Source organism: Lepidochelys olivacea, assembly GCF_965140295.1.
Source record: "Lepidochelys olivacea isolate rLepOli2 genome assembly, chromosome: 1".
Classification (NCBI taxonomy): Eukaryota; Metazoa; Chordata; order Testudines; family Cheloniidae; genus Lepidochelys; species Lepidochelys olivacea.
The window spans coordinates 16,349,582-16,376,169 of NC_140411.1; the positions used below are offsets into that span (position 1 = coordinate 16,349,582).

At 39.9% G+C, this 26,588-nt stretch overlaps 1 protein-coding gene across 3 annotated transcripts in view; it reads left to right on the plus strand.

Annotated features, from left to right (window-relative positions):
- Positions 1-26,588, plus strand: part of EMSY (EMSY transcriptional repressor, BRCA2 interacting) — a 57,202-nt gene that overhangs the window by 15,027 nt on the left and 15,587 nt on the right. For all 3 annotated transcript variants that reach the window (XM_084631541.1, XM_084631539.1, XM_084631540.1), the window contains 8 exons: positions 2,705-2,964; positions 6,819-7,095; positions 10,917-11,168; positions 13,158-13,307; positions 15,466-15,639; positions 17,483-17,619; positions 19,306-19,479; positions 21,336-21,534. In XM_084631541.1, the coding sequence (XP_084487667.1) occupies positions 2,705-2,964; positions 6,819-7,095; positions 10,917-11,168; positions 13,158-13,307; positions 15,466-15,639; positions 17,483-17,619; positions 19,306-19,479; positions 21,336-21,534 (1,623 nt within the window). The remainder of the gene's footprint in view (positions 1-2,704; positions 2,965-6,818; positions 7,096-10,916; positions 11,169-13,157; positions 13,308-15,465; positions 15,640-17,482; positions 17,620-19,305; positions 19,480-21,335; positions 21,535-26,588) is intronic.

The window sequence follows — 26,588 nt, forward strand, 5'->3', positions numbered from 1 at the left end:
TTCTAAATACTTGAAGGATATGAGGTCAGATTTTCAAAAGTATTTAGGTACCTGAAGATGCAGGTAAGTGTCTGCTGGGATATTCAAAAATGCCCAAGCAGGTTAGGCAGCTAACTCATACTGAAATCACCTTAGAAAGGCATCTACACATCTTTGCAATATTTGGCCCCTGGTGACCAGAAACAATCCGTCAATTCACTAACAGTTAATACTTCCTTTGCTTAATAAATCATTTCAAAATGCAAACATGTTTTGGTAAACTTGTTTTCTTATGTATCCAGCACATTTAAGGTAATTTTACTTAACGAAGTAACAATTTAAAAATGCTGCTTGTGTACAGTTTTAATTTAATTCCAAATTCCATTCAAGTGTAGCTTGACACAAATGCCCAGTAAAAATTTCCGCCTAATACATAAGAATTGCATCAATTCACCATTTTCTAACATTAAAAAAAAAAATTAAAATTAAGAATTTGAATAAATGTATGTTAAGCCATATGAATACTAAAATAAATGTACAGATATAGTATATCCTCCTGGTTAGCAAAAAAAAATACCAAATTTAGTCTAAAGGTTTTATTTGGTGGGAAATCAACGTGTTTTAATGCTTATATCAACCAATGAGAATAAACCTTTCTTTAGGAAAATAATTGAAAAGTACAAATGCAAATGGAGATTAAAACTGATTATTTAAATCAAGGTTTCCTACTTGCAGTTGTAAATTACTTGGATTTAAATCAATCTGCCCTACCTACTATAGAAAGGTACATTATTTCAGATGTAAGATCTAGAAAAATTGATGTTCTCTTAGCTCAAACAACTGAAATCTAAACCTTAAAAAAATGCTATCACATAGTAATGACTCAGCCTATGATTTGGTCATGAAGGTCACGGAAGTCATGGAATCTGTGAATTCCGCAGACCTCCATGACTTCAGCCTGCAGTGGCTGGGAGCTGCAGCGCACCCCAACTGCCTTTGGTGGCCGGGAGCTGCAGGGTACCCCTGCCGCTGAGAGTGGCGGGGGCCCCGCAGCTTCCCAGCCCCCACAGGTGCAGGGGGGAATATCCCAGAGGTCCCCAGTCCCCGCAGGCTGGGGTGGGAGGAATCCCTGGCAGTTCCTCAGCTGCAGCTGCTGGCAGGGGAATCCCCCGCAGCTCCCCAGCCTACACATAGGCGGCAGGGGATCCCCGGCAGCTCCGCAGCTGCGGGTGAGGGTCCCTCCTAGCCACTGGGCAGGGGCCGCAGTTCCAGCCACAGCAGGGTAGGGTGCTGGACCCTCCTCCCTCCCCATTTTGTCATGGACATTTTTAGTAAAAGTCAGGGACAGGTCACGGCTTATGTGAATTTTTGTTTATTGCCCATGACCTCTCCCTGACTTTTACTAAAAATGTCCATGACAAAATCATAGCCTTAGTAATAACTATAAGACTGGTCTGGATTCAAACAAATGATACAGGGATGAAAAAATCTCATCAATTCCCTAAATCATCCAATCCCTCAATTTTTTGCATTTGAATTTTTGCTGAGAGCAGATTTAATTCTTCTTTTGCAAGATGAGGGTCTGACCATGAGCATCTCCAGTCATCTTGTACAAAGGTGAACTGCAGGCATTTAGCATGTTTTTCAACTCATCGCCTTTGACTTATGTTGTTGCCCATAAGCGGCATCATGGCTGTATGCGATATTGTCAAAGAGGGTTACAATACACCTCCATGCATATAATGTCTGACATTCTGTGACCCTTTTGGCCAGCTGAAGTAAGACAGTCTTGGACAAGGTCTAGTATTTTATGAAAGTAGCGCCATACTGCTTATCAAGATCAACAGAGCATGTTCTAGAAAGCTATTGTCAGTGGTTCAGCGGAGTGTTACAGCAGATATATTTTCTGCACCTGAGATAGGTGATTGTGGGGGTGAAGAAACTTTTTTGAGGCAAAAAGTTTCTTTTGCAGGATTGCATATTGGTAGAAGTTTCAATATGTGAGTAAATGTGTCAAAATAGTCACTGCTTCAAACTGCTAAAGGCACAAGTTGACAAAGTGGAATGTGGTCTTGGCATCAGGAATGCATCATATGATAAATAGATCTTCAGAAGCTATTTGAAGGAGAAAGGGATGCTGCTGAAAATGTACTGGGTTGCAATAAAGAAGGCACAAGGGGTAAGGGGGCATGGTGTGATGAAGCAAAGGGGGGAATTTTAGTTACATGTGGAAAATTGCCATAGATGAAAACTGCTAGAAAAGCTGAATGTGGAGTTCTGAACAGGAACGCACTTGAAAAATGTCTTCCCATCCCCCTCACACATGTGCAGTCTCATTAGCGTAACTTCTGCCATTTTTACACAGAATAGCAAAAGCCCCACACAGGTTATTACATTCTTTTAATTTCTTAACCAGAATTAAACTGCAAAATTACTCAATACCCTTGGTGTTCTGTTTTTTTTTTTAAGAGAAATTCAGTATTATGAAAACAAGTGTGATCTGTGGGAGGGAATTGGAACACCTGATTCTGTTCTCAGGTCTGTCATGGACTTGCTGTGACCTTTGGAAAGTTTTATCTTCTCTCTGCCTTGTGTTTTCCCATTTGAAAATAAATGTACGACTTAACAAGCTTAATGTTATTAGAAAGCACTTAATGTTATTCGAAAGCAGGGAGAGATGGTCAGATGAAAAGTGCTATATAATTGAAAAGTCCTGTTCTTCCAGGTGTCAGCTGCTCAGATGATGATGAAAAGCCCCGTAAAAGACGACGAACTAACTCTTCTAGTTCCTCTCCTGTTCTTCTGAAAGAAGTCCCGAAAGCAGTCACTCCTGTCACTAAAACTATCACGGTGCCTGTAAGCGGCAGCCCCAAGATGAGTAATATCATGCAGAGCATTGCCAACTCCTTACCGCCACACATGTCTCCTGTGAAAATAACATTCACTAAACCCTCAACACAGACGACAAACACAACAACACAGAAGGTACGTGGGGGAATCCGCCAAGCATTACGTAATTGTATTTCTGTCAATGAATAAGACATGATATTTAGCTTTTTCCTTTCTACAAAGTGTCAAGCTATATTTTAAGGATTGTTCTTTGGGTAAGATAATCCCTCTTTTTAAAACAAAAATCTGGTGTGACTGTAGTGCACCTTCGCGTGAAGGGACCTGGATTGACAGCCCTGGAGACTGAAGCCCTTTTTTTATTCACAGAACAGGCACAGCACAGACAGTGGGAGTGCAAGCTTCCCCCACTCTGCCCCACCAATGTGCATCAACCCTGACCTGAAGGGATCACTTCTAGGGATGAGAGGGAATTTAGTCTCCATGCTCACTCAGTTATTGGCCTCTCTGGTGAGACTGCCAACAAGTTGCCAGTTAGTACCTTTTGTGGTGTTGGGTTTTGTGATATGGGCACTAGTCCACTGAGAACTGGATCACATAGGCCAATGAACAGCCATCAGATGGTAACAACTTTTGGTCAAAGGTAATCTTTCTTATTTCTCTTTTCCTTAATTTAAAATTATTCTACTTTTGCAGTAGTAAGACCCAGGAAACTGGGTTTGGTCTTTCCATGGCCCACTCTACTTCATGTAGGAGATCATGCCTCCAAGGAGGCATGAGATTTCTCTTTGGGCCCAGCAGGACTTGTTGCTAGATCTGAACAGAGATTGTGGGGACGTTATTTTCGTCTTCATTCTACTCCCTTTACATAGTATTGTGGCAGTTGAGATCAACTGAGGTACTCAAACTAACAGTGCCCAAGTTTGACCATAATGGGGCTGGAGGCAAGCAGTCCTCAGCTCTAGAATATTTTTTAAATGGACCCTGCATTTGTTGATTTCCAGATCATGCTGCAAGACCTACTTGTTCTCTCAGGCTTTGGGGGAGGGTTTTAAATGTTGGACTGGTCCTCCGTGACATTTTGTTTTTGATTTTGTGGGTCCAGAATATTGGCTGGATGTATTTTAATTAACTAAAATAAATCATCTTTAAATTTAAACACAATAGTGACAGTGAAAATACTGCAAACCAAATTCATCTTTGGCGTATCTATTGATTTCAATAGATTTATATGAGAGGTTAATTTGACCTTGACACAGAGAGCATTGATTTAGATTGGCCTCTAGAAAGCATTTCTCAAATAATGAGAGATTCTTGACTTTTGAGCCCAACCTTCCCACCATAATCTTTATGTCAGACTCATAGATTTACTTTCTAACTTTATGTGGATTAGCACACTTCCCATGTCCTGATTTTGGACGCTTAGTTCAGTGGGGTAACTTCCTACATTTTAGTGTGAAGATAGTGTGTGTTCCTGGCCTTTCATAATGTCTGTTCAGTTGTGTAAAATAGGGGATGCTTTCATTTAGTTCCCTGAAGTCCAGCAGTATCACTGCTCAAACAAACGTCTGCTGGAAAAGCATTCTGGTTAATGGCATGCAAATGAGCATGAGCACATCAAATATAAGGTCTTGCTTTCTATGCAGCAAATATTATTTGGATTAAAGTCTGATTTAACCGGTGACAGAACACTTGTCTGGATGAACACAAGTAATTTATTGTTTGTACTAAATATAACTAGCTTGAAGAAAAGTGGGGGGCTTAGTGTATTCATCTACATATCATTATCGAGACTTTATTCATTTTCCATACTACTTATACAGCTTATTCCTTTTTCAGAGCAGGTCCTTTGAACTCTGTAAATAAACAAAGTTTTAGCCTGTGCTTTAGTATCCTTTATATTCAAAATGAAATTGAAAAGCATAGATTATAAAGGAGGATGTAGTAGTTCAGGATGAAATAGACCTGCAAAGGCAAGGTACAGGCACAAGATAGGACATTAACCTATTACAATCTGATGATTCACTGTCCTTTCTGAATGGAACAATAGGTGCCATCTTTTTGAAAATGGAAATACTGTTAATTTTATCTTCTTTCACTCAGGCCTTTACAGAAGAGTATTTGTCATTTGTTCTCAAAAAACCTTCAAACAGATAATATTTCTCATTTTGCTTTATATGCATGCTTCAGTTTATAAGTGAAATCTCACTCAGGTCCCATGCTAATTCACAATGACAAGATCTAAACTTGTTCTAATAGGAAGTGTAGTAGTTTTTGTATATTGCATAATTTGTTACCGTGATACTCTTTTAAATTGAGTTTGTATATCATATTTTCCAACCAAAGTGATAATGCTGCTTTAGTAATTTTAAAGGATTATTGAGGTTTGGGATTAGGCTTGAATTTGATATGCAGTTCCTTAAACAATAAGTGATGTTGAATGTGGTTCTTGAATTCTTTTTTACCAGTTTTCAGGATTGTGGTGATATTTCAGTAGGTTGGAGGAAAATTCGTAGATCCCACTGAAAGATATCAATGCTCTTCCATTTTTCTATTGCATAAAGCTTTATACAAAGGAGGACAATCTAGTAACTACTCTTACTAGTCAAGTCCAGTGGCAACTGTTACCCTCACATCTTTTTTCAATACCTCTTGACAAAGTGATTAGAGGACCAAATTTTTGGCATTTCTCAAAACTGCCAGGATTAGCTTCAGTATATATTCAATAAATGTCTTTAACAAAATAAACAGATGTTCCTCTTAAAAATCTGAATAACTTATAGTTGGTCAGCTAATCAAATAACCTTTTACCAGTGGAAGGATGCTATGCAATTTCAGTATTCCTCCCTAGATTCATTTTATCATCTTTACATATTAGAGAAAATAGTATAAAAAAATATAATCGTTTGGACCCTCACTCCTTAATAATTGTACTTTAGAGAAATATTCTCCTTTCTAGTGTCCCACTATATAGGACAGATGAGTATTCCTTAGGTTTTATGTGGGTTATACAATATATGTTTCTATTTTAACTTGTGTGTACATATGTAATGTATAGCATGTAGTATATTGTGTATGCACATACACAGTAAGATCAAAACAAAATGTTATGTGTATGTTTATGTTATATATCTGTATCCAGATCATAAAACAATCAGTTTCTCAAACCAGACAGTTGCATAAGAGTAAAATCTCTCTCTTGAAAGTTAAAAATGAATTCTAGGTATTTCAGTGATCAGTCAGTCAGGTGCAATTGTAATTCACTAGGTATAGCTTTTTTTTATCTGCAGACAACTGTTGCCCCGAGAGGAAGGAATTTCCTATCTATTTAAAACATCCATAGATAATCAGATAAATTGCTTCTGATCCCTAAAATGGGTTGTTCACTGATAAACATTAGGGAGGGGCAAACTTATTGCACTGATGGGAAATGTAATAATCATTTGAAAAATAGTTTTTGATCCATATAGCTAAATGATCAATTGTTGGCAAATAGGTTATTAAAGAATTTATGCTTCTTGTGCTCGTTGCCAGATCTTGGGATACGTACAGGTTTGGGAGAATGAAGGTTAAAACCCTCCTGAAATTCCAGACATGGAGCAGTTTTGAGTGATGGTGACAGTCAGGCTTCAGACTTTGTGCCCCAGTGAGATGAACTGGGTCAATTCATACCTGTCTTGTTTCAATTTGTCGGCAACATCAGATAACACTACTTTAGCCACATACGTGCTGTTTTCTTCTTAACCAAAAAGCAAAAACATATCCATTTTAATCGAAAATATAGTCCCTTCAGAAACTGATAGATTAGCTGCCCGGCCCCCAACCAAGATAAACTTTTTATTTGTTGCTGGCAAGTATATTCAGATTTGGAAAAGGAACTCTAAACTAAGATCACTAAAACTAAATACCAGTGTGTGTGTGTAGTGTATTACAAAGTTGCTATAAAACTTCTAAATACATGTGAGTGATGAATTAATTTTTTGTTGTTTCAGGTGATCATAGTAACCACCTCTCCAAGTTCAACGTTTGTACCCAACATTCTCTCCAAGTCTCACAACTACGCAGCAGTCACTAAACTTGTTCCAACGTCTGTCATTGCCTCAACTACTCAGAAGCAGCCAGTGGTTATAACAGCGTCTCAATCCTCTTTGGTCAGTAGCAGCGGAAATGGCAGCACCTGTTCCACTCCCTCTTCCACTCCAAATACCATTGCTGTGACTGCTGTGGTGTCATCGACGCCGTCAGTGGTGATGTCAACGGTAGCACAAGGTATGAGCGTTGTTATGTTTATCAAAACTTTTACTGGTACAGTAGTCCTTGTTTGAGCTTCCTTTATTTCCCTGTCAGCTTGATGATTTTGTTTATTGCCTAAATGTTAATTGAGCAGAGCACACATTCCCTTTGTTTGAGACAGACTTGTTTGCCGCCAGTCTTGGTACATATACTTTGTAAAGTGCATGGAACGTGGAAAACAGTATGTATACCTCTAATTCTCAATGCAGCCAATACGCTGTATTCTGTAACCGAATCCTTAATCCAGATTTCTTCTCTTCCCCCTCAACAATTAATATATGCAAATTGTATAGTTCCAAAGAGAATCTTGTCGGAAAATATTGTATAGCTTTCCACTGTGAATGTGACTTAACTGCAGTATTAAAAACTTGTAACTGCAAGCTGAGTTGTATTAACCTTTAATACACTCTCTGTGATAAATGAAGTGGGGGGATAGCTTCTTTTTATGGACACCCAGCCAGCCAGTTAGCTATAAAATCCCTGTTAGTAGCTGTTCTCTACTTGCTTTACCTGTAAAGGGTTAAAAAAGTCCACAGGTAGAGGAAGGGAGTGGGCACCTGACCAAAAGAGCCAATGTGAAGGCTAGAACTTTTTAAAATTGGGAAAAAAACTTTCTCTTTGTGTCTGTTGTTGCCCTCTGGGGAAAAGGGGAACAGGGCAGCAGTTATGCTGTGAGAAGCTGACGGCCAGGTATGAAAATCATCAGAATCATACCTAGAATTGCTTATTTGGAACCCAGATATGTAAGTAGATCAGAAAATGTGTAGAAAGGTGCGATTAGGTTTATTTTGTTTGTTTCTTATGGCTTGTGGATTCTTCTGTGCTAACCCCAAATGCTTTTGTTGCTTGTAACCTTTAAGCTGAACCCCCAAAAAACTATTTTGGATGCTTAATTTTTGGAATTACTCTTTTAAAAATCTAGCAATAGCCTGAGTTTTCAGATGTATTTTCTTTTTGTTTTTAATAGAATTTACCCTTTTTAAGAACAGGATTTGGATTTTTGTATCTTAAGTGGTTTGTGCACATGTTTTTTAGTTAGCTGGTGGCAACAGCTGATATTTTTTGTTTTTCTTTCTCGGCTCTTCCCTGGAGGTGGCGGGGGGGTGGCACTTGAGGGTACCCCACAGGAAGGAATTCCCAGGTGCGCCTTCCTGGGTTCCAAGGAGTTTTGCATTTGGGTGGTGGCAGCATCTGCCCATTCAAGGTCAGAGAGAAGCTGTAACCTTGGAAATTTAATACAAGCCTGGAGTGGCCAGTATTAATTTTTAGAATTCTTGCAGGCCCCCACCTTCTGCACTCAAAGTACCAGAGTGGGGAATCAGCCTTGACACTCCCCCTACCCATCCCAGATATGAAAAATAACTAAGTTTTCTGGGGGTAATTTTTTGGGGAAAATTCTTTTTGTTTAGGCAGGCTCACAAAATGAAACCCAAAAATAGATGTATCATAATACTTGGCATATCTAGTCTTCAGATTGCTTCTTGAGTTTTTACCAATTAATCCTCAATGTTTCTGTGAGGTGGAGAAGTATTTATAAAATTTATCCCCATTTTAGAGGTAGGTAAACTGAGTAGAGAATGGGTTACCTAAGGTCAGAGGAAATCTGTTGGAGCTGGGATTGGAAATCAGGAGTTGCTGGCTTCTAGTCCAAACTAAATATGCTAGATCACACTGGCTGTCATAAAGTACTTCTTCAAGGCCCATATTCTTCATTTTCTTCCCCTTCCCCATTCTCTCCTAAGAGTGTTCACAGCCTCTTTTGGAACCCAAAGATTCCCCTGTTGTTTCCCTGCATTTCCTACCCTGTCTTTTCCTGTATTGCCATGAACTTTCCTTTTGGTGTAGGATGATTTGATATAGGTTCTTCTATAGTTCGTCTGCATTCTTAATTTTGGTCAGAGGGGTTCAGAAGATAGCGATACAAGGCATTTTTTTCCCTTTCAATATTTCTGAGGAAACCTTTCTGTTTATTATTTTAACTACTTGAAGCAGGAAGATAATTTTCACACTCCACTTCTTGCATGGCACAGTAAAAAATGTCTGATGACCTCCCAAAGGTCTGGCAAAAATGTGTTGCCTAGTGGAGGTGGTCTTTAGAATTATAGATTGAGCCAGATTCTACTGGAAACCTGGTGGGAGGGAGGAATGGAAATTCTTTAAAGTGATTGCTTAAAATTGGAAGGTGGGATTCTTATTGCAGGCTTTGTTTTAATCACTATTAAGGCTGCGAATCTGTCACAGAAGTCACGGATTCCATGACTTTCTGGAACCCTCTGTGACTTCTGCAGCAGCCAGTTCAGCTGACCTAGAGGCGACCTGAGCAGCTCAGGCAGCCCCTAGGCCAGTTGCACTGGCCATTGCTGGAGAAGTCTTGGGCCACCACGCCCCGCCCCCAGCAGTAGCAGGAGTTTGGGTGTGGGAGAGGGTTCAGGGAAGGGGGTTGGGACGCAGAAGGGGGTGAGGGATCTGGGCAGTGCTTACATGAGGGGCTTCCCAGGAAGCAGTGACATGCCCCTTGGCTCCCAGGCAGAGGCGTGGCCAGGCAGGTCCCATTGGCCCCCTGGCTGTGCCTCTGCCTAGGAGCTGAGGGACATGTCGCTGCTTCCGGGGAGCCACATGAAGCCAGGAAGGGAGCCTGCCAACCCCCTTGCCTCCCCAGCTGCGGGGGTCCTGGGTGTCCCCCCACCCCAAGAGCACCCGCGGTGCCCTTGACACCCCCTCCCTCCCCCCCGGGACGGGTCACGGGCTGTGAATTTTTGTTTATTGCCCATGACCTGCCCATGACTTCTACTAAAAATACCCATGCCTAAAATGTAGCCTTAATCACTATTACTGTACAGGATTGTTATACCTTGATAAGTAGACTTGGATTTGCTTACCTTGTTCAAGACTGCTCCTGATTTCCAAGTTATGTATTGTACGCATACTGTGAAATAGAGGGCGTTAGCTGGTTAGCCTTCCTAGGACTACCACACACATTGTCAAACATTCTCTGTTAGTGTTAATGCTCTTGATGTCCCCATATTTTCTTTCAATCTCTAACAGTTTTTATTGCACTATAAATTTTTTATTGTCTTGCAGTTTAAAAAGGGTCAGCCTTGAAAGGAGGTTATGTTAATTATACTACAAAAAGCACACAGTAGACTGCAATATTCTCTGCATTAACTATCTCAGTGGTTCTCAATCTTTGCAGACTACTGCACCTCTTTCAGGAGTCTGAGTTGTCTTGCATATCCCAAGTTACACCTCACTTAAAAACTACTTGCTTTTACAAAATCAGACATAAAAATACAAGTGTCACAGCACACTATTACTGAAAAATAGTGTACTTTCTCATTTTTACCATATAATTATAAAATAAATAATATAAATATTGTATTTACATTTCAGTATTTTGAACAGTATAAACATCTGTATGAAATTTTAGTTTGCACTGACTTTACTAGTGCTTTTTATGTAACCTGTTGTAAAACGAGGCAAATATCTAGATGAGTTGCTGTATCCCCTGGAAGATCTCTGCATACCCCTAGGGGTACAAGTACCCCTGGTTGAGAACCACTGAACTATCTTACTCTGTTGTGCTCACACATTGGTAACTTATGTAAGGTTTTCTTTGTCTCTAAATTCGGATACTTTGGAATTGAAAGATGGTATTGCATCTTGTCAGATCCTATGCACGCTTACACGTGCTTTTCACAGTAGTAAAGGCAATGGAAAAGTGGTTGTGTTGCATTTAAAGAACAGAAATTTGTTCACTTGTTTCATTGTTAAATCCACATTTGTTTGTTCTTTCACAGGTGTGTCCACGTCGGCGATTAAAGTTGCATCCACCAGACTACCTTCCCCAAAAAGCTTGGTGGGGACCCCAACCCAGATTCTAACACAGTTTCCCAAACAGCATCAGCAGACCCCAAAACAGCAGCTGCATCAAATACAACAGACCCAGCAGCAGCTGTCACAGTCTTCTCCAGTAGCACATCAGCAGCAATCACAACAGTGTCAGTTGCCACCTGGCATCAAGCCCACCATTCAGATAAAACAAGAATCAGGTAGCTGGAATTAATCTTGGGCAATATTAGTAATGAGTGAAGTCTGACTACCATACAAGAACTAAGGGCTAAATTCTGCCCAAAATGTGCACAGGCAGCTCTCATTGACTTCAATGGGAGGCACTTCAGGGCAGAATTTGGCTCTGAAACTGGAAAAGGTGGTTAACAGGGTATGTGTAGGTAATAATTTTAGTTTACCTTTGTGGAAAAGTGTTTGTGTTGTTCTGTCCTCCCCCCCGTCCCCCTCCAGTAGAAAATAGAATGAACTCCTATTAAATAGGAAGTTTTCTTCCGACCTTTAGAGATTGTAAAAAAAGGTATACACATGCCCTGCTGGCAACCTGGAAGATGGCAGTTTTCTGAAGATTTAAACATTTGAGCAAACAAACAGCTTTTCAGCTGTATCACTTAAGCTTAAAGGTAATCCATCCACCCATCTCTTACTGCTACTATTGGTTCAAAAACCAAAAAGTTACACTGACTTTTGTCGTAGCAAATGCAGTACTTAGAATCCAGTCCAACTTTCAGTTCTGTTTCCAACACTGATTCCTTTGATATTTCCAGTTCTGTTTCTAGCTCTAGTTAATACAGTTGACTTTGGGCAAGTCAGTCTCTCTGCATCAGTTTGATCTGTTTGTAAAATGGTTTACTAATACCTACCTCATGGGGAGTTGAGAAGTAATGTTTGTAAAGCTCTTAGAAAATTTTAAGGAAAAGTGCTATAAAAGTGCAGCGTATTATTCTGTCCTTGTTTATTGCACGTGAAATCAGCACTGTAGTAAGGGAACATGTATTTTTTTCAGTTCTAGACCTTTTAGGTCAGAGTACCTAAAAGGATAGGACCGCAGGGTGGTGCTGGGAATCTGTGATAAAATGTCTTGTGGATTATGAGACCATTGCTTTAGATAAAAGTTCATTAATGAACACTATAAAATGCCTCCACCCTACAGTCATTGCTCACCACTTAATCAGTAACTATCATTTTTGTGTCTGCTTGGTACAAAGAACTAGTACAGAAGGAGTAGCAATTACAAAAGTTCAAATTAGATGTTTTAACTGAGATTTTGCTTTTTATCTAGTTTTCCCTCTGTATTGACTCAATGAGGGTCAAATAACTCAGCCAACAACACAGTGCATCTACTTAGCACAGAGTAGAACTCAGGACTCACTTGGCTCGGATAAACTCTTGCTCTGACTTCTAGATCATGACTACTTGAAACCTTTGGTTGCAACCCAAAAGTGTATCCCAAAGAGGTATTTGCTGGGTCGTGCCCCACAGGTTAGGAGTGGGGAAGAGAAGACAAATCCTCCTAGACAGTAGGGACCATTAGAAGCGGAGAGGAGTGACTTGCTCACTCCCTCACTCTTTGTCTCTGGTCAGCCCCTGTCCCATCCCAATTCCACAGCAGCTCCAAGGCAGCACCAGCTCAAGAGATGAGTTCAGAATGGGAGGGAGAAGCATCCTCACCCCTAGCTCCTGAATCCAGTGTCACCATCACTCCCTTGCTCCAAACGGCACTCTCATTTTTACATATTTTTGATTACTATCAAAATGAAATTTAACAATTCTTAATAAAGTATATGATAATGAAGAGACTTAACTGACAAATGTATGGATGCATTTTTTAGATATTTCATTGGTTTTGGACCAACTTGATATTGATTAACATAGTGGGTCCTGGGGAGATATATTTGGTCACGGACCAAAGAAGGTTAAAAACGTCTGCACTAGATCACATGACTTAATGGTGCTACAAGCACCTGTGGTGATCGGAGTAGTTTGGAAGTGCTAGCAAGCACATGAAAGGTGAAGGTGGTGGTTGTCTTGGTACTAGCAAAAAATCTAAATATTTTCAGGCTTAGGAATATATTGGGTCAAAAATAAAAGCCTTGTGCAGCTACTTGCCCATTAGGGTTTGGTCTGGGGAAACATTTCAGCAAGTAACTTTTTGTGCCTGTATGTTAACAGTGACCTTTCTCCTTTTCTAGGTGTTAAAATAATCACTCAACAGGTGCAGCCCAGTAAAATCCTACCCAAACCAGTTACAGCAACTTTGCCCAGCAGTAGCAATTCACCTATTATGGTGGTTAGCAGTAATGGGACTATCATGACAACTAAACTGGTCACTACTCCCACTGGTAAGTTACTGTTCTTAGAAGGGAAGGGAGGGTAAACCCAGCAATACTGTTAATAAATCCTGTTTAGCAGGGTTAAATAGCATTTTGTTCATTGTTTATTTAAAAAAAAAAAAAGGGTATAACAGCAAATTTGTAAATCTTTTGATAGTCACATACTAGGTTAGGACATTTATCCTTGTCATACACTAAAATGCTGTATTGTCAAGTTTACCATTGGGTGGTCTTTTATTTCTCTTGTACTCTCTTTGGCTTGACACACATAAGTCTAATCATTCCTTTCCCACTGGTTGAGAGAGAAATGTCACTGAAACCGATGATGATGATACTTTGCACTTCTGTAGCACCTTGTATTAGAGGATGTTAAACAAATGAATTAAGCCTCTCAACATCCCTTGAAGGTAGGTAAATATCATTATTCCTGTCTTATGGATGGGGGATTTGAGAGACAGCTGAGTTTCTCAGGGTCTCACAGTAAGTGCATAGAGGAGCCAGGAATAGAACCCAGATCCCTCAACTCTGTTCTGTGTATTCTCCAGTAGATACACTTCCTTTCTATATCAGTAATGTTACAGACTGATGTATTAGGGTAGTGTTGAATGTATGAAGAAGATTTAGAGGCAAGGCTGAATTTCTTTAAAGTTTGGTCAAAATTCATTTCTTTCCTAAGTACGCCACACATGTTGGGGTAGGTGGTATAAATCTGTGCTTAACTCAATTTTTAGTCCAACTTTTCAGTTCACCTTTAAATTCTTTACCCAGATAAAACATTATCCTGATATATTTTAAACAAGTGAATATAACTTTTTGGAAGGTTTTTTTCATGTTTAATTGGTAAATCTTGACTAGGCCATTTGCTTTCTCTCTTCAGACCAGTTTTGAATATTAGGTTTCCCAATTAAATCTAGCTGTTTTGTATAATAATTTTTAGCAACAAAGCTCTGCAATGCTTAGTCTACAGTATGTGTAGAAGTACAACTGGAGTAGAAAGTTACCCTTCCTTAACTAATACCTGTTAAACGTAGTGGTTGAGAGGACTGAGCATGGGACTGGTAGTCAGGAATTGAGTTCATATTCTACCTCTCCCAGTGACTCACTCTGTGACTTTGGGCAAGTTCCTTAACCTCTGTGGGCCCTGTATTGCTCCCATTGAAGTTAATAGGAGAAAGAAAACAAACACCAGGTTTATGTATCTTTTGGGTATTGAGAAGATTAGCTTGAATTCATAAATACTTCTAAAATGTATAGTTGTATTTATTATTGTAGCTATTGTATTCTAAAGAGTGATGGTTTAACTTTCGCAAACCGAAATTTAGGCTGGATGTCGATTCTGTTAAGCCATTTCTATTGGTTTATGTGCTCTCTCCCCACTCTTCTGAAAGAGGAAGAGATCGCTTCTAGCAAATTCCATCCAGTAAATCACACTTTGGCAGGTAATAAAATAAAGGACAAATATTGAGGGAGAATCTAAACACCTTGTGAACAACAGAGCCATGAACATAAAGGACATCAGTTTATGAAGAACAAATCCATTACAAACTAGAATAGTTTTAACTTGAAACATGATAGACAAAACATTTGACAGAGCTTTATGAAATCTTTAATTTAATTTAAATTGGCATATATCTGCACGTGATGCAGACTGAAAACTAGCTGGAGGATCTTAAAGGGTAATGATAAATAGTATCCAGTCAAAGGCTGTATGGGGATATGGTTGCTCTCTATGAATACATCAGAGGGGTAATGGCAGGGAGGGAGAAGAGTTGTTGAATCTAAAGGACAACGCTGGCCCAAGAAAAATGGGTATAAACTGGCCATGAATAAATTTAGACTGGAAATTAGAAGATGATTTCTGATCATCAGAAGAGTGAGGTTCTGGAACAGTCTCCCAATAGGAGTAGTGGGGGCAAACCACCTAACTGGTTTTAAAATGGAGCATGATAAATTTATGAATAGGATTGTATGATGAGTGTGCCTGTGATAGCAATGGACTGGACTTGACCCAGGTGATGTCCTTTCTTCTCCTCTGTTCCTATGTTCAATTTCTTATAGTGGAACTAAATACTTCTCTTTGATCTAAACCTTCTTTCACAATTTGCAATACTCATGGTGTTTCATATTTTAATTGCAAGCCTGTTTTTATTGTTTTACTTTGAAATAGGGACACAAGCAACATATACTCGTCCAACGGTAAGCCCCTCTATTGGGGCTCGGATGGCTGGAACTCCAGGCGCTGCCACTTATGTGAAAACCACCAGTGGCAGCATCATTACGGTAGTGCCGAAATCGCTGGCTACACTGGGAGGCAAGATTATAAGCAGTAATATTGTTTCTGGTAGGTGTATTGATATAAAGTCTTATCTGAGATACAAAACTTCTAGAGACATGCAAATACTTTAGGCCTCACGTTTGATTTATCTCTGTGGGTACAAAGACAAATCATTTTGTTGCATGTTTGAAAAATATTTTTTGCATTTAGGACCAATTATTGGAAAAGGGTTATTCTCCTTTATACATATCAGAAATGGCTGATTGATGAGAGGAACAGTTAGAACAGGTTAGAATTGAGAGAAACGCTACTTTCACCATCTTAGAATTATTTCCCTTTCTCAAAATTGGTACAAATTAAATGAATTTTTAAATCTGGAATGTGTTATGAGGTAGTTGCCAGGCATCAATGATGGGTTGAAGTTGATGACCAGGATTCTTTGTTGGCATGCATGTCAGCAGCTAGGTATGATGTCTTTACAGATAGTTGGAACTATTTTTAGGGAAAAACAGAAGTGGTAGTTATCTGAGCAGAAAAGTAATTATTGAAATGGGCAGATTGATACCACTGGTGACTTGTATGTTCTGTTAGCCATTGTGAGGAGCTGTTCAGAAAGGGTCATTGTAAATAAACAAGAAGCCACTAAAGGCAAGTTATTATACAGTAGGAGGGAAGAACAACAAAAAGTTCATCAGTAGAAAAATGTCTTCTGAACTCTGGGCTTCAAAAGGAAAGAGGTTTGTTGTTGTTTTTTAAATAATGCTGTGAAAGAAACCACAAGTTTGTCTTATAATTCCAGTAACAGAATTCTGTATTCCCATACATTAGCCATAGTAAAAACCTGGCCTCCCTTTGTGGAAAAGAGAGATAATAGTGTTAATGTGTTCTCAGCATATGAACAGCTTTCTACTGAACGGGAAACCTCCCTTTTATAAGATGTAAAATCTAAGATTTTTCTCTTGCAAAATCTGCCACAGATAGAATTGCTTGATCTAGCATTTTCAATCTTTATTTCTATTTGAAGTAATTTATTTGGTAGACAACTTTCTTTTAGCACAGGGATGCCCAAAATTTGCAACACTCAGAGCCAGAGCTAATGCGCATATTTACAGAATATGTCAAAGATAAATGCACACAACCATAATATCTGTGCCTGTACCTTTCGTGATAGCTGTTCAGAAATTGTCCTTTGGTTTGTATCAACCATGAAAACTGTTCAGCTCTGTGCTCCCCACACAAGATCTACAGTTGTTGTGCACCCTACGGGCCACACGTTAAATGTCATCTCTTTAGCAGTTTAACTTTTTTCAGTTGCATTTAAACTTGCCGTGATGGTAGGATTATCTTTAGGGCTTCTGTTTTTCAGAGTTTATCCATTTCATTTTTCAGGGTTTATGTTTAGCAATTTTCAAGTTTTATGTAGCTTTCCAAAAATCAGAGGGGTTTCAGGACTCTCTTTGTACACATTGTAATGAATCTCTTTATAATGTCCCTTAGTGTTCTTTAACATAGTAGCACTATATTAAAGCACATTAAGGAACCTTTAGTGCACACCAGCAGGGCCTACCTGGACCACATAATGTGCAACATATTAGCATGTTTTAGAAGTCACATCCCTTGTCCTATTACTGCTCTGTACAAACAAGCCCTTATATACAAGTAACCATTTCTGGTGTTTTTCCAGTGTTTATTGGATAAACACTGTTTTAATTTTTTTTTTGGGGGGTATCTGGGGTGTTTTATTGGTGTTTACTGATTAAAACTGAAAATCAGAAGCCCTAATTATTTTCCTTATGTTGCACCCAAAGCGTGTTTATAAAGATTCTAGAGTTGCATGAAATATATACATAAAAATAACGGAGCATCATCACTTTTAACCCAGGCCTCTCTTCTTCCCACTTGCTTTAAGGAACTACAACCAAAATTACTACAATCCCAATGACTTCCAAGCCCAATGTGATTGTTGTGCAAAAGACTACTGGAAAAGGAACAACTATTCAAGGACTTCCAGGCAAAAATGTTGTTACAACATTGTTAAATGCCGGGGTAAGCAAGAGTTTTAAGTCTAGAATCCATAGACCAAGTAAGAGTGTGTGTTGCCTTCTGCCTTTCTCTGTTTGTTATAAACCTAGTTTCATATAGTGGTCCTGGCTAGCAAAACTCTAATTAGCTGTCTAGCAGATGTAGCTTGGGCCTAGGTCAGGGATGATTGAGGGGCTAGTATGCTCTTTGGGACTAGAGCAATTAACAAAAGCGGGGGTTCAATAGGGACTGTTAAAGTTGGGTTAAAGCCTCATATCTTCTCCTTCTTTGTGTTCTCTGTCCAGCTGTCTCTGGGTTACAGAGGCTGTCCGGTCCAAAAAGGGTGGAGTCATACAAAATGACTGGATTCTTGTACCAGTTCTTTTAATATGAGAATGGGATTGTCTGATCCAATGTGTGAAGGGAGGGTCCTTTTTCAAATATTCTGCACATTTAACATAGTTTGTAAAATTTGATATCCATCTGTATATCTGTTAATTATGTATGCCCTTAACTTCTAAGCTTTTCAGGGCAATTCTGAATTAAGATAAAAAGCTGAACACTCAGATTTTCACTAAACTGAAATCCTACAATATTTTGGAAACACCAGAATGTGATGTTCCAAAACAAAATATGCTCCCCAGCATGGCCTGCAGCAGAGCTAGGGACCCTGGAAGCCCAGGCAGCTGCTGAATGAAATTGACAGGATTCTTGACAGTTTTACTGCTTCCAACCACTAAATGGCAGCAGTGAAACTGAGGAGACTTTTGTTGTCAAGTTAACAAGAGTTTCGTCTGCTTGGGGTCCTTTGGAAGTTCACTCAAATAGAACCATTCCTGTGAAAAGGTTCAATTTTGACAAATCAGCATTTTCTGATTTAAAAAAAAAAACATTTTGTTGGAAAATTCCTGACTAGCTGTACTGGATACCCCAGTGATAGGCATAATAATGTAAGACAGATTAAAGGAACAAACTGTCAAAAAATTGTAAACTCCAGATTTAGGTTTGGTAAAATTCTTTATGAAAAACAATGTTAAAAAAGATTTGGTATTTTTTTAACTTTCTTTTAAAGCATGTTTGCAAATGAGTTGCAAAGGATTCTATTTTCTGTTCTGTGAATTCTTTGAAGCAGAGATTATCTTGATAGCTGTCTTATATAGCATCTGTATGTGCTTAACCAATTAAAAGTGAACATTTGCTTGCACTGCTGAAAGCCACCTTTTCCCTTCACCACACCTGAAAGAAAACCACACGAGAATTAGAAATAAAACTGGCCAAACTAGTTTCATTGTGGAAACCAAAATAAATTCATAACAGCACAAATTGTAAAAGGTAAATGAAATAGTAAAATATTTCCAGTTTTAATAATCTAAGATGTTGCTACTGACAAAGAGCAACTCTTAAAAGTTTTGAGTATACCTTTAAACATCTCATACAATTCTACTTTCCCAGAGAAGAGTTTTTTTTTCTTAACACCACATAAACTCTTACTAGTCTTTATTTTTGTGCTTGGTTTTTGAATTTACTTCCTATTAAATGCACCTACTCCTTGAAACCAACCTGATGATGAAAGAAATTGGTTGGCATGTTACAGAGCAGCCACTGTGCTGCCTCTTATGTGAATTTTACCTATGTTTAGATAGGAGGGTGTTATATATCACTGAAGAAATTGCATTGCAAGTTAACATGTACATTTTGTCTTTACTTCAGGGGGAGAAAACTATTCAAGCAGTGCCAGCAGGAGCAAAACCTGCCATCATCACTGCAACCAGACCCATCACAAAAATGATCGTCACGCAGCCGAAAGGAATAGGATCTACTGTCCAGCCAGCCACCAAAATCATCCCAACCAAAATTGTTTATGGGCAGCAAGGGAAAACACAGGTACAGCAAGGACTCCTTCTGTCTTGTGAAAAATACTTAGATTTCTATAAAAAGAGAAACAAGCCTTCATGGTGTTGGCAGTCCTTTGCACTTCAAAGCCTTTGGTGTGGGGTGAAATTGATCTGGTTATAGTAATGTGTATCTTATGCACTTCATGAAGTAGGTCTCTCCCTGGAGCCTAACATAGATTGGCAGTTTGGTGCTCCATTAGCACACTAGATGGGTATTTAAGCACATTACTTTCCAGGGGAAGAAGCCTAACTCACCTTTGAGGCCAGAGCCTGTATTTGTAAAGCTCAAGCAGAATATTTTAAGATTGAATCATTCCGGAAGATTTATACAGTTGAGCAAACATTCTGTGCAACAAAGGTCCCAAAAATCAGATAAGGCATGAAGCTATAATGAGGAGGAGAGAGGATTACAGGTATGGAAGGGAAGGTTATTCCATATGAGGAGAGATTGAAAGGACTGAGATACAGTTATATGGTAGAAATATATAGAGAAGGCCAGTCAAGCACTATTCAGTCTTCTGTTTTATGATAGAAGACATGCATGATGAAATTAAAAGGCAACACATTTTAAACATTAAAGGAAATACTTGTTAAGCAATGTATGACTAGCTTGTGGAATTCACTGCTTCAGAGTAGTAAGGCAAATCATATATGGCTAAAAATGGCACGTGCAAAAACACATTTTGTGTGGAATAAAAATCACCTCATTCTTCAGGGCTGCTCATATTCCTGAAGGGAATCTACTGCTTTGAACTGTAGCCTAAAGAAAATAGGTAGCCAGGTTTGAGTCCATGAAAGATGGGAGGAATCGCTCCATAATCTGTCAACCTGAGGGACTGGGAAGAAGCAGGGTGAATCCTGCCCTATGGAGTGACTTTGAAACATCTGGCATCAACAGGATATCAGAGTAGTTAAGACTCTGTCTGTTCTGATATGGTGGTAATTATCTTCCTTTTGTCTGCCAGAACCTGTTCAAAATAATCTGATATGATGATTAGATGTAGGAACTTAAGTACTGTGAAGATAGGTGCCATAAAATTGTTTGTTACCTTTTTTATGATGATTATGTCTGAATTTACTGCTCATAAAATTGATGGTTTAATAGCAGTGGCTTGAGCCAAGTACAAAGTAGGCAAGGTCCTTGCAAACGTCAATTCTTCTAATGAACCTTCGTCCTGACTCCTGCTATTCAGGTCCTTATGCCATTGAGTACAGATTGACAACTGTAGTACACAGGCGTGTAATATGGTCACTAGGCTTCTCAACTTGAAGTGTATACTCTAAAGTTTATGCCTAAAATTAGACTGTAGAGTTAAAAGACTAGTATGTTAGCCCTCTGCACCCTGTGTTATTGAATCTATCCTAATTCTGGGCACTCTATACGTCTAAACAGAGTTCAAGTTTAATCTTGTATCAATAAATGAAAGAAAGTTATATTCATATACAGGCTTTCAGAATTTATCTGAATTGGTCAGAACTAGAAAAACCAGTTGTATGTCTAAATAAATTAGTGCCCAATCCCATAAATCACTTGTGTTAAGCACATGCTTAAGTACTTTACTGGATTAGTTCCTTATAGCATAATGATCAGTAGCTTGTGACCTTAATAATAGACCTTAAATTAGATGATCTGTATAGTTCTTAGTATTCACAGATGCTAAGTGGTTGTGTAGGAATTTGCCATGCTCCTGTATGGACAGGAACATACAACCTCTATATAATCCTCTTTTGTATATGCTGTCTTGATTACATATCAGGAGACAGTGCACTCAAGAAACTCTGATAGGTGTTTGGTCCTTTCTTGAGTGCTCTTACTGTAAATAGAGAAATTGTTTTTTCTCTTAGGTTCTCATAAAACCAAAGCCTGTGACATTTCAAGCTACGGTTGTGAGTGAGCAGACAAGGCAGCTGGTAACTGAAACATTGCAGCAGGCATCCAGGGTGGCAGAGGCAGGAAACTCCTCTCTCCCAGAAGTGAAAGAAGAACCACAGAGCTACACTGATAGCAGCTCCTCTTCTACAGAGTCCTCCCAGAGCTCCCAGGGTAAATATAATCACTTTGTTTGCTAAGTAATAAGCTTTGATTCCCTCTCCCAAAGACGTAAGCTAGTTTTTTATAACCTGTTGTATCTCTTTATTATGTTTTAAATGCACGGTCATCTGGTCTGGTTAGGTGACTGGAGATCAGGACTTCTGAAAATTGCTTCCAAATACTGACTTTTTGTGAGTCCTGTAACCCCATGTCTCAGTTCCACATCTGAAAAATGAGGATATTACTACTTGCAGGGGTGATGGGGATTAACTTCTGAAAGCACTTTGAGATTTGAGATTGATGACATATTCTAGAGAAGTATGTAGTATTAATCAGAAATGTTTTACTTTTCACCTCAAAATCATCAGTTCTCTAAATATCAAATTTACTTTTTTTTAAAAAAAATCATATGGTTCAGGTCTTCCTTTGATCCCCAGCTAACCTGGGTAGTGACATCCATTGTAACATTAGGAGATTTGTGAACTCATTAAGAGACTGGATACACAAGTATTTTTAAGCATGTTCTTTAGATAAAAACAGAATGGTCAGTTTATATCTGCAAACACCTTTTATCTTTTTCACATACATAGCCCTCCTCTTCCATTCATCCCTTCAACTTTTTAAAAGTTGTTGTTCTTCGAGTAGTGTCCCTGTGGATGTTCCACTTCAGGTGCGCCTGTGCCTCAGATTGGAGATTTTTGGTGGTAGTTCCCATTGGGCCCGCCCATGCGCCTCACCCGTGTTTGTGCTCCACACCAAGGCTAGAAGAAGCTGCACAGGCAAACTGCCCCTCAGTTCCTTCTCAACCGCAATCAACATGAGATGGCATTTACCTGTGTTTGTTCTCTCTAGTATTCAGCAATTAGCTAGTTAGTTAGCATATAGTCTGTGACCTTTTAGTGTTTTTAGTTGTTGAAACAGGTGTTCCCCTTTTCCTTTCACTGAAAAAAAGAAAAACAACCATCTTTCCCCCCCCAAATTATTCATAGATACAGTTAGATGTTAAGATTTTTCCCCTTTATAGGGGGTCAGGTTTTTTTTGTTTGCTCAGGAATGCTGCGCTCCTAGGAATTCAAAAGGTGCCTATCCTGCCATGAGGCTACTCTAATCAGTGTCTGGCATTCCCAGTGCCTCCACTGTCTGGGTGGTGCTCATGTCCCCAGTAAGTGCAAGATCTGCACTTCCTTCAGGGGTAGAGCCCAAAAAAATTGGGAAATCAACTTTAAACTCCTGATAATGGAACCAGCTTTATGACCAGCTTCGGATCCAGGGGATGGAGGAACCTGTGAACATAGACCTCCTGGTGTACCACTAGTGCAGCATCCACATCAAGATCTTGGTCAGTGGAGATGAGTCTCAATATCTGCCTCTAAGCAGAAGGAGGCAAGGAGTAAATCTCCAAGAAAATCTGTCACCAACACACAAGATGACTACAGAGATCTTAGGTCCCAAGGGGAGTTCCTTGCGGTGATGCCAGTACCACAAAGGTGAAGAGGAGTCAATCATCTAAGCCAAAGTCGGTACTGAGTTCCTAGAGTGGCAGAGATGCAGTTGAAAAAATGCTAAGCACATCCCCGAATAACATTAGAAAGTAAGTGGTACCAAAGACTGCTCATATACCTTCTTTTTACAGATTGAGCCTATTCAATCCCATGCCAAGCACTTGGTACCAACTGCATCAGTACTGAAGCCATCCTCCACAGGTTCTCACTCGACCCAGTCTATGATGCCTGCAAAAATTTAGGTAACCTGAAGACCTGTTAACATCTTTGGAGCCAGAGTCTCCTCTGTTTATCAGCCTCAAGACTCTCTCGGTCACAGACCCCTCTATCTCCTAGAGTGCCATATGCACCCTTGCCTAATTCGCAGGCAGAACAACTATTCCCCTCCCACCCTTTTCCCTTGGAGCATGTGGAAGAGCACTCCTCAGACTTTCAAATATTGATCCAGGGTTCCCCTGGGATTCTAGGTCACATCACTCTCCCTCCTACACTGACATATTTCAGGAGGATAGATCTCAAATGATAAACCCATGGCGGGAACACAGATGAATGCCTCTACCTATGCCATTGGCCCCTCTCAGTGGCCTTGCTGGGGCATGTAGGCATTCTGTTGTCAACAGTTTTCAATTAAGTCTCCATACTGCTGGAGGGAGCAGAGAAGGGCCCACTCGTCCTCTATCACCACCTATGCCAAAGGAGGAGACCTTTGAGGAGCAAGAAACAAGGGTGGATAAAGAGGTGACACCTCTTACTAATATTGCCTCCTCATCACCTAATGAAACTGTGATGCCTCCGCCACCTTCTATGGCCAATGACTTCAAGCAGTTTCAAGAACTGATGAACCAAATTACTGACCTGTTACACACTCCCTCAGAGGAGGTTCAGGAGTCCCACTATAAACTCCTAGATATTTTACACAACTCCACATCTATGAAGATTGGAAGCTCTTCTGGAGCCTGCTAAGACTGTTTGGCAAACCCCAGCTACTGCACCACCTACCTGCAGAAGGATGGATAATAAGTATTCTGTCCCTGCCAGAGAGTCAGAGCTTCTATTTTCTCACTCATCTAAAAATTCCCTGGTAGTGAAGGCCATTAATGAGTGTGGCAGACAGCATAGCTCAAAGTCCACCCCATACAGTAAGGACCACAAGAGGCTCAGTCTTTTTAGTCGCAAATCTCACTCTTCAGCTACACTTCAGTTCAGAATAGCGAACCATCAGGCACTCATGGCCAAATACGACTGTTTGAATTGCAACAGATCCAATTCCTTTATTGAACACCTGTCAAAGGAACTGACCAATTTAATGCGATTATACAAAGACATTGCTCCAGGCCTCCTTGGATGCTGCAGATACAGCAGCACAATCTGTATCCACTGCAGTGGTCATGAGAAGAAAGTCTTGGCTGCAGCTGTCAGGCTTTCCAAGAGAAGTTCAGAGCACTGTCAGAGGCCTCCCTTTTGTTAGTCGCAAGCTCTTTGCAGACTCGATGGATACATCTCTTTGAACTTTAAAGGACATGAGAGCCACACTGCAATCTGTAAGGCTTTATACTCCTGTAAATAGGAGATCATTAGGTTTCAGATGGTACAGAGAGCACTCCTAGCCTTATATTCAGCTTACCATAGACCATCCTGCCATAGCCTCTATCAGAGCCACTATCCAAGAGGCCAAGATACTTTAAAAAGAAACCTCCTTCAGCTACATCTGCATCTTCTCAGCCATCTGCGCCCTCCAAGCAACAGTTTTGATGGATCTACTGAGAGTCTCAACCATCCAATCAACAAGGTTTTACAGCTGCAACATTCTCCCTCCTTTTAGATGCCACCTCTCCCATTTTCAAGCTGCATGGGAGAATACAACATTGGACAAACGCGTTTTGGAAGGCATAACATCTGGTTACACTATCCATTTCAAATCTATCATTCCTACCCATTCCTCCTCCCAGTCTCTTTTCAGGGACATTTCTCATGATCAATTACTGGTGCAAGAGGTTGCCTCACTTCTGTGTTTAGGAGCACTAGAACCAGTTCCTGTACAGCATGGGGGAGGGAGATTCTATTCAAAGTACTTCCTGATCCCCAAAAAGAATGGAGAGTGGAGACCAGTTTTAGATTTCAAGTTTATAAACAGATATGTAAAACAGTAGGGATTTAGGATGGTGACTCTTCCAGCAATAATTGGCTTGTTAGAATTAGAAGATTGGTTCATGACAATCAGCCTGCAAGACTCATATTTTCATGTTGCTATTTACCCTGAACAAAAAAAAGTTTTTGTTTTCTATTCAACAGTGAGCAGTGCAAATACAGGGTGCTCCCTTTCAGCCTATCTTCTGCCCCAAGAGTATTATCAAAGATTCTGAAATTAGTTGCCGCCCACCTATGTCATTTGGGTGTAATAGTTTTCCAGTGTCTGGATGATTGGTTGATCGGGGCAGATTATACCATGAAGTGTTAATGGCAGTGAAGATGATGTGTTCTCTGTTTCACATCCTGGGCCTTCAAATCAATCTCGAAATCCATTTTGACTCTATCTAGACATCATAGGGGCTTCGCTGGATGCACTGACAGGCAGAGCATACCTTCTCAGAAGATTTCTAACATTAATGAATCTCAAGGATTTGGTGCAGTTCTCAAGTAACAATAGGAGATTGTCTTCAACTACTGGGACACATGTCAGCTTGCGTCTTTGTAGAGCAACATGCCAGGTTACATCTCGGAGGCCTATAGGGATGGCTTTGAATGGTTTACAAATCAAGAAAGCACAGCCTAGGGAGATTACAGTCTGTTTCCCAATGGGTTCTACAGTCTCGCAACTGGTGGAAGGACTGACCAAAATCTGTGTAGGTGTGACATTCTTTCAGAATCGCCCTCCTGTAGGGATAACATAAGACACTTCAGTTTTGGGTTGGGGGCACATCTGAAACCTTACAAGGTTCAGGGCAAATGGTTACTACCAGAGTAGCTCCTTTATATCAATGGTTTGGAATTGGGACCAGTCAAAAATGTTTGCCTACACTATTTTACCTCTAAACAGATAAAAGTCAGTAAAGATAATGACAGACAACATGGCATGAATTTATTATTTCAATCCCCAGGGAGGAGCAGAGCACCTTCACCATCTCTCTGTGCTCTCAGAGCAATAAAACTCTGAAATTGGTGCACAGCCAAACCGATTGTCATCTCAGCTTCATACCTGCCAGGTATTAGAACACCAGATGACCTCAGCAGCAATTTTTCTAAATTATGAGTGGGAATGTAACTCTTGAGTCCTCCTCAAGGTGGTATTAACTTGACAGTTCCTGGAGGTCAATCTGTTTGCCACGGCAGCCAATGCAAAATCCATCAAGTATTGGTTCAGAGGTGGTCTTGATCCCCAATCCCTGGAAGATGCTTTTCTCATCTCATATGCATATCCACCAACACCATTACTATTGAAAGTTCTCAACAACATCAGGCCAAAGTCATATTCACTGCACCAACGTGGTCAAGACAAGTTTGGTATCCTTATCTAATCACTCATCTCTTGCCCTCCGGGGCATCTACGGATCACTCCTCACCTAC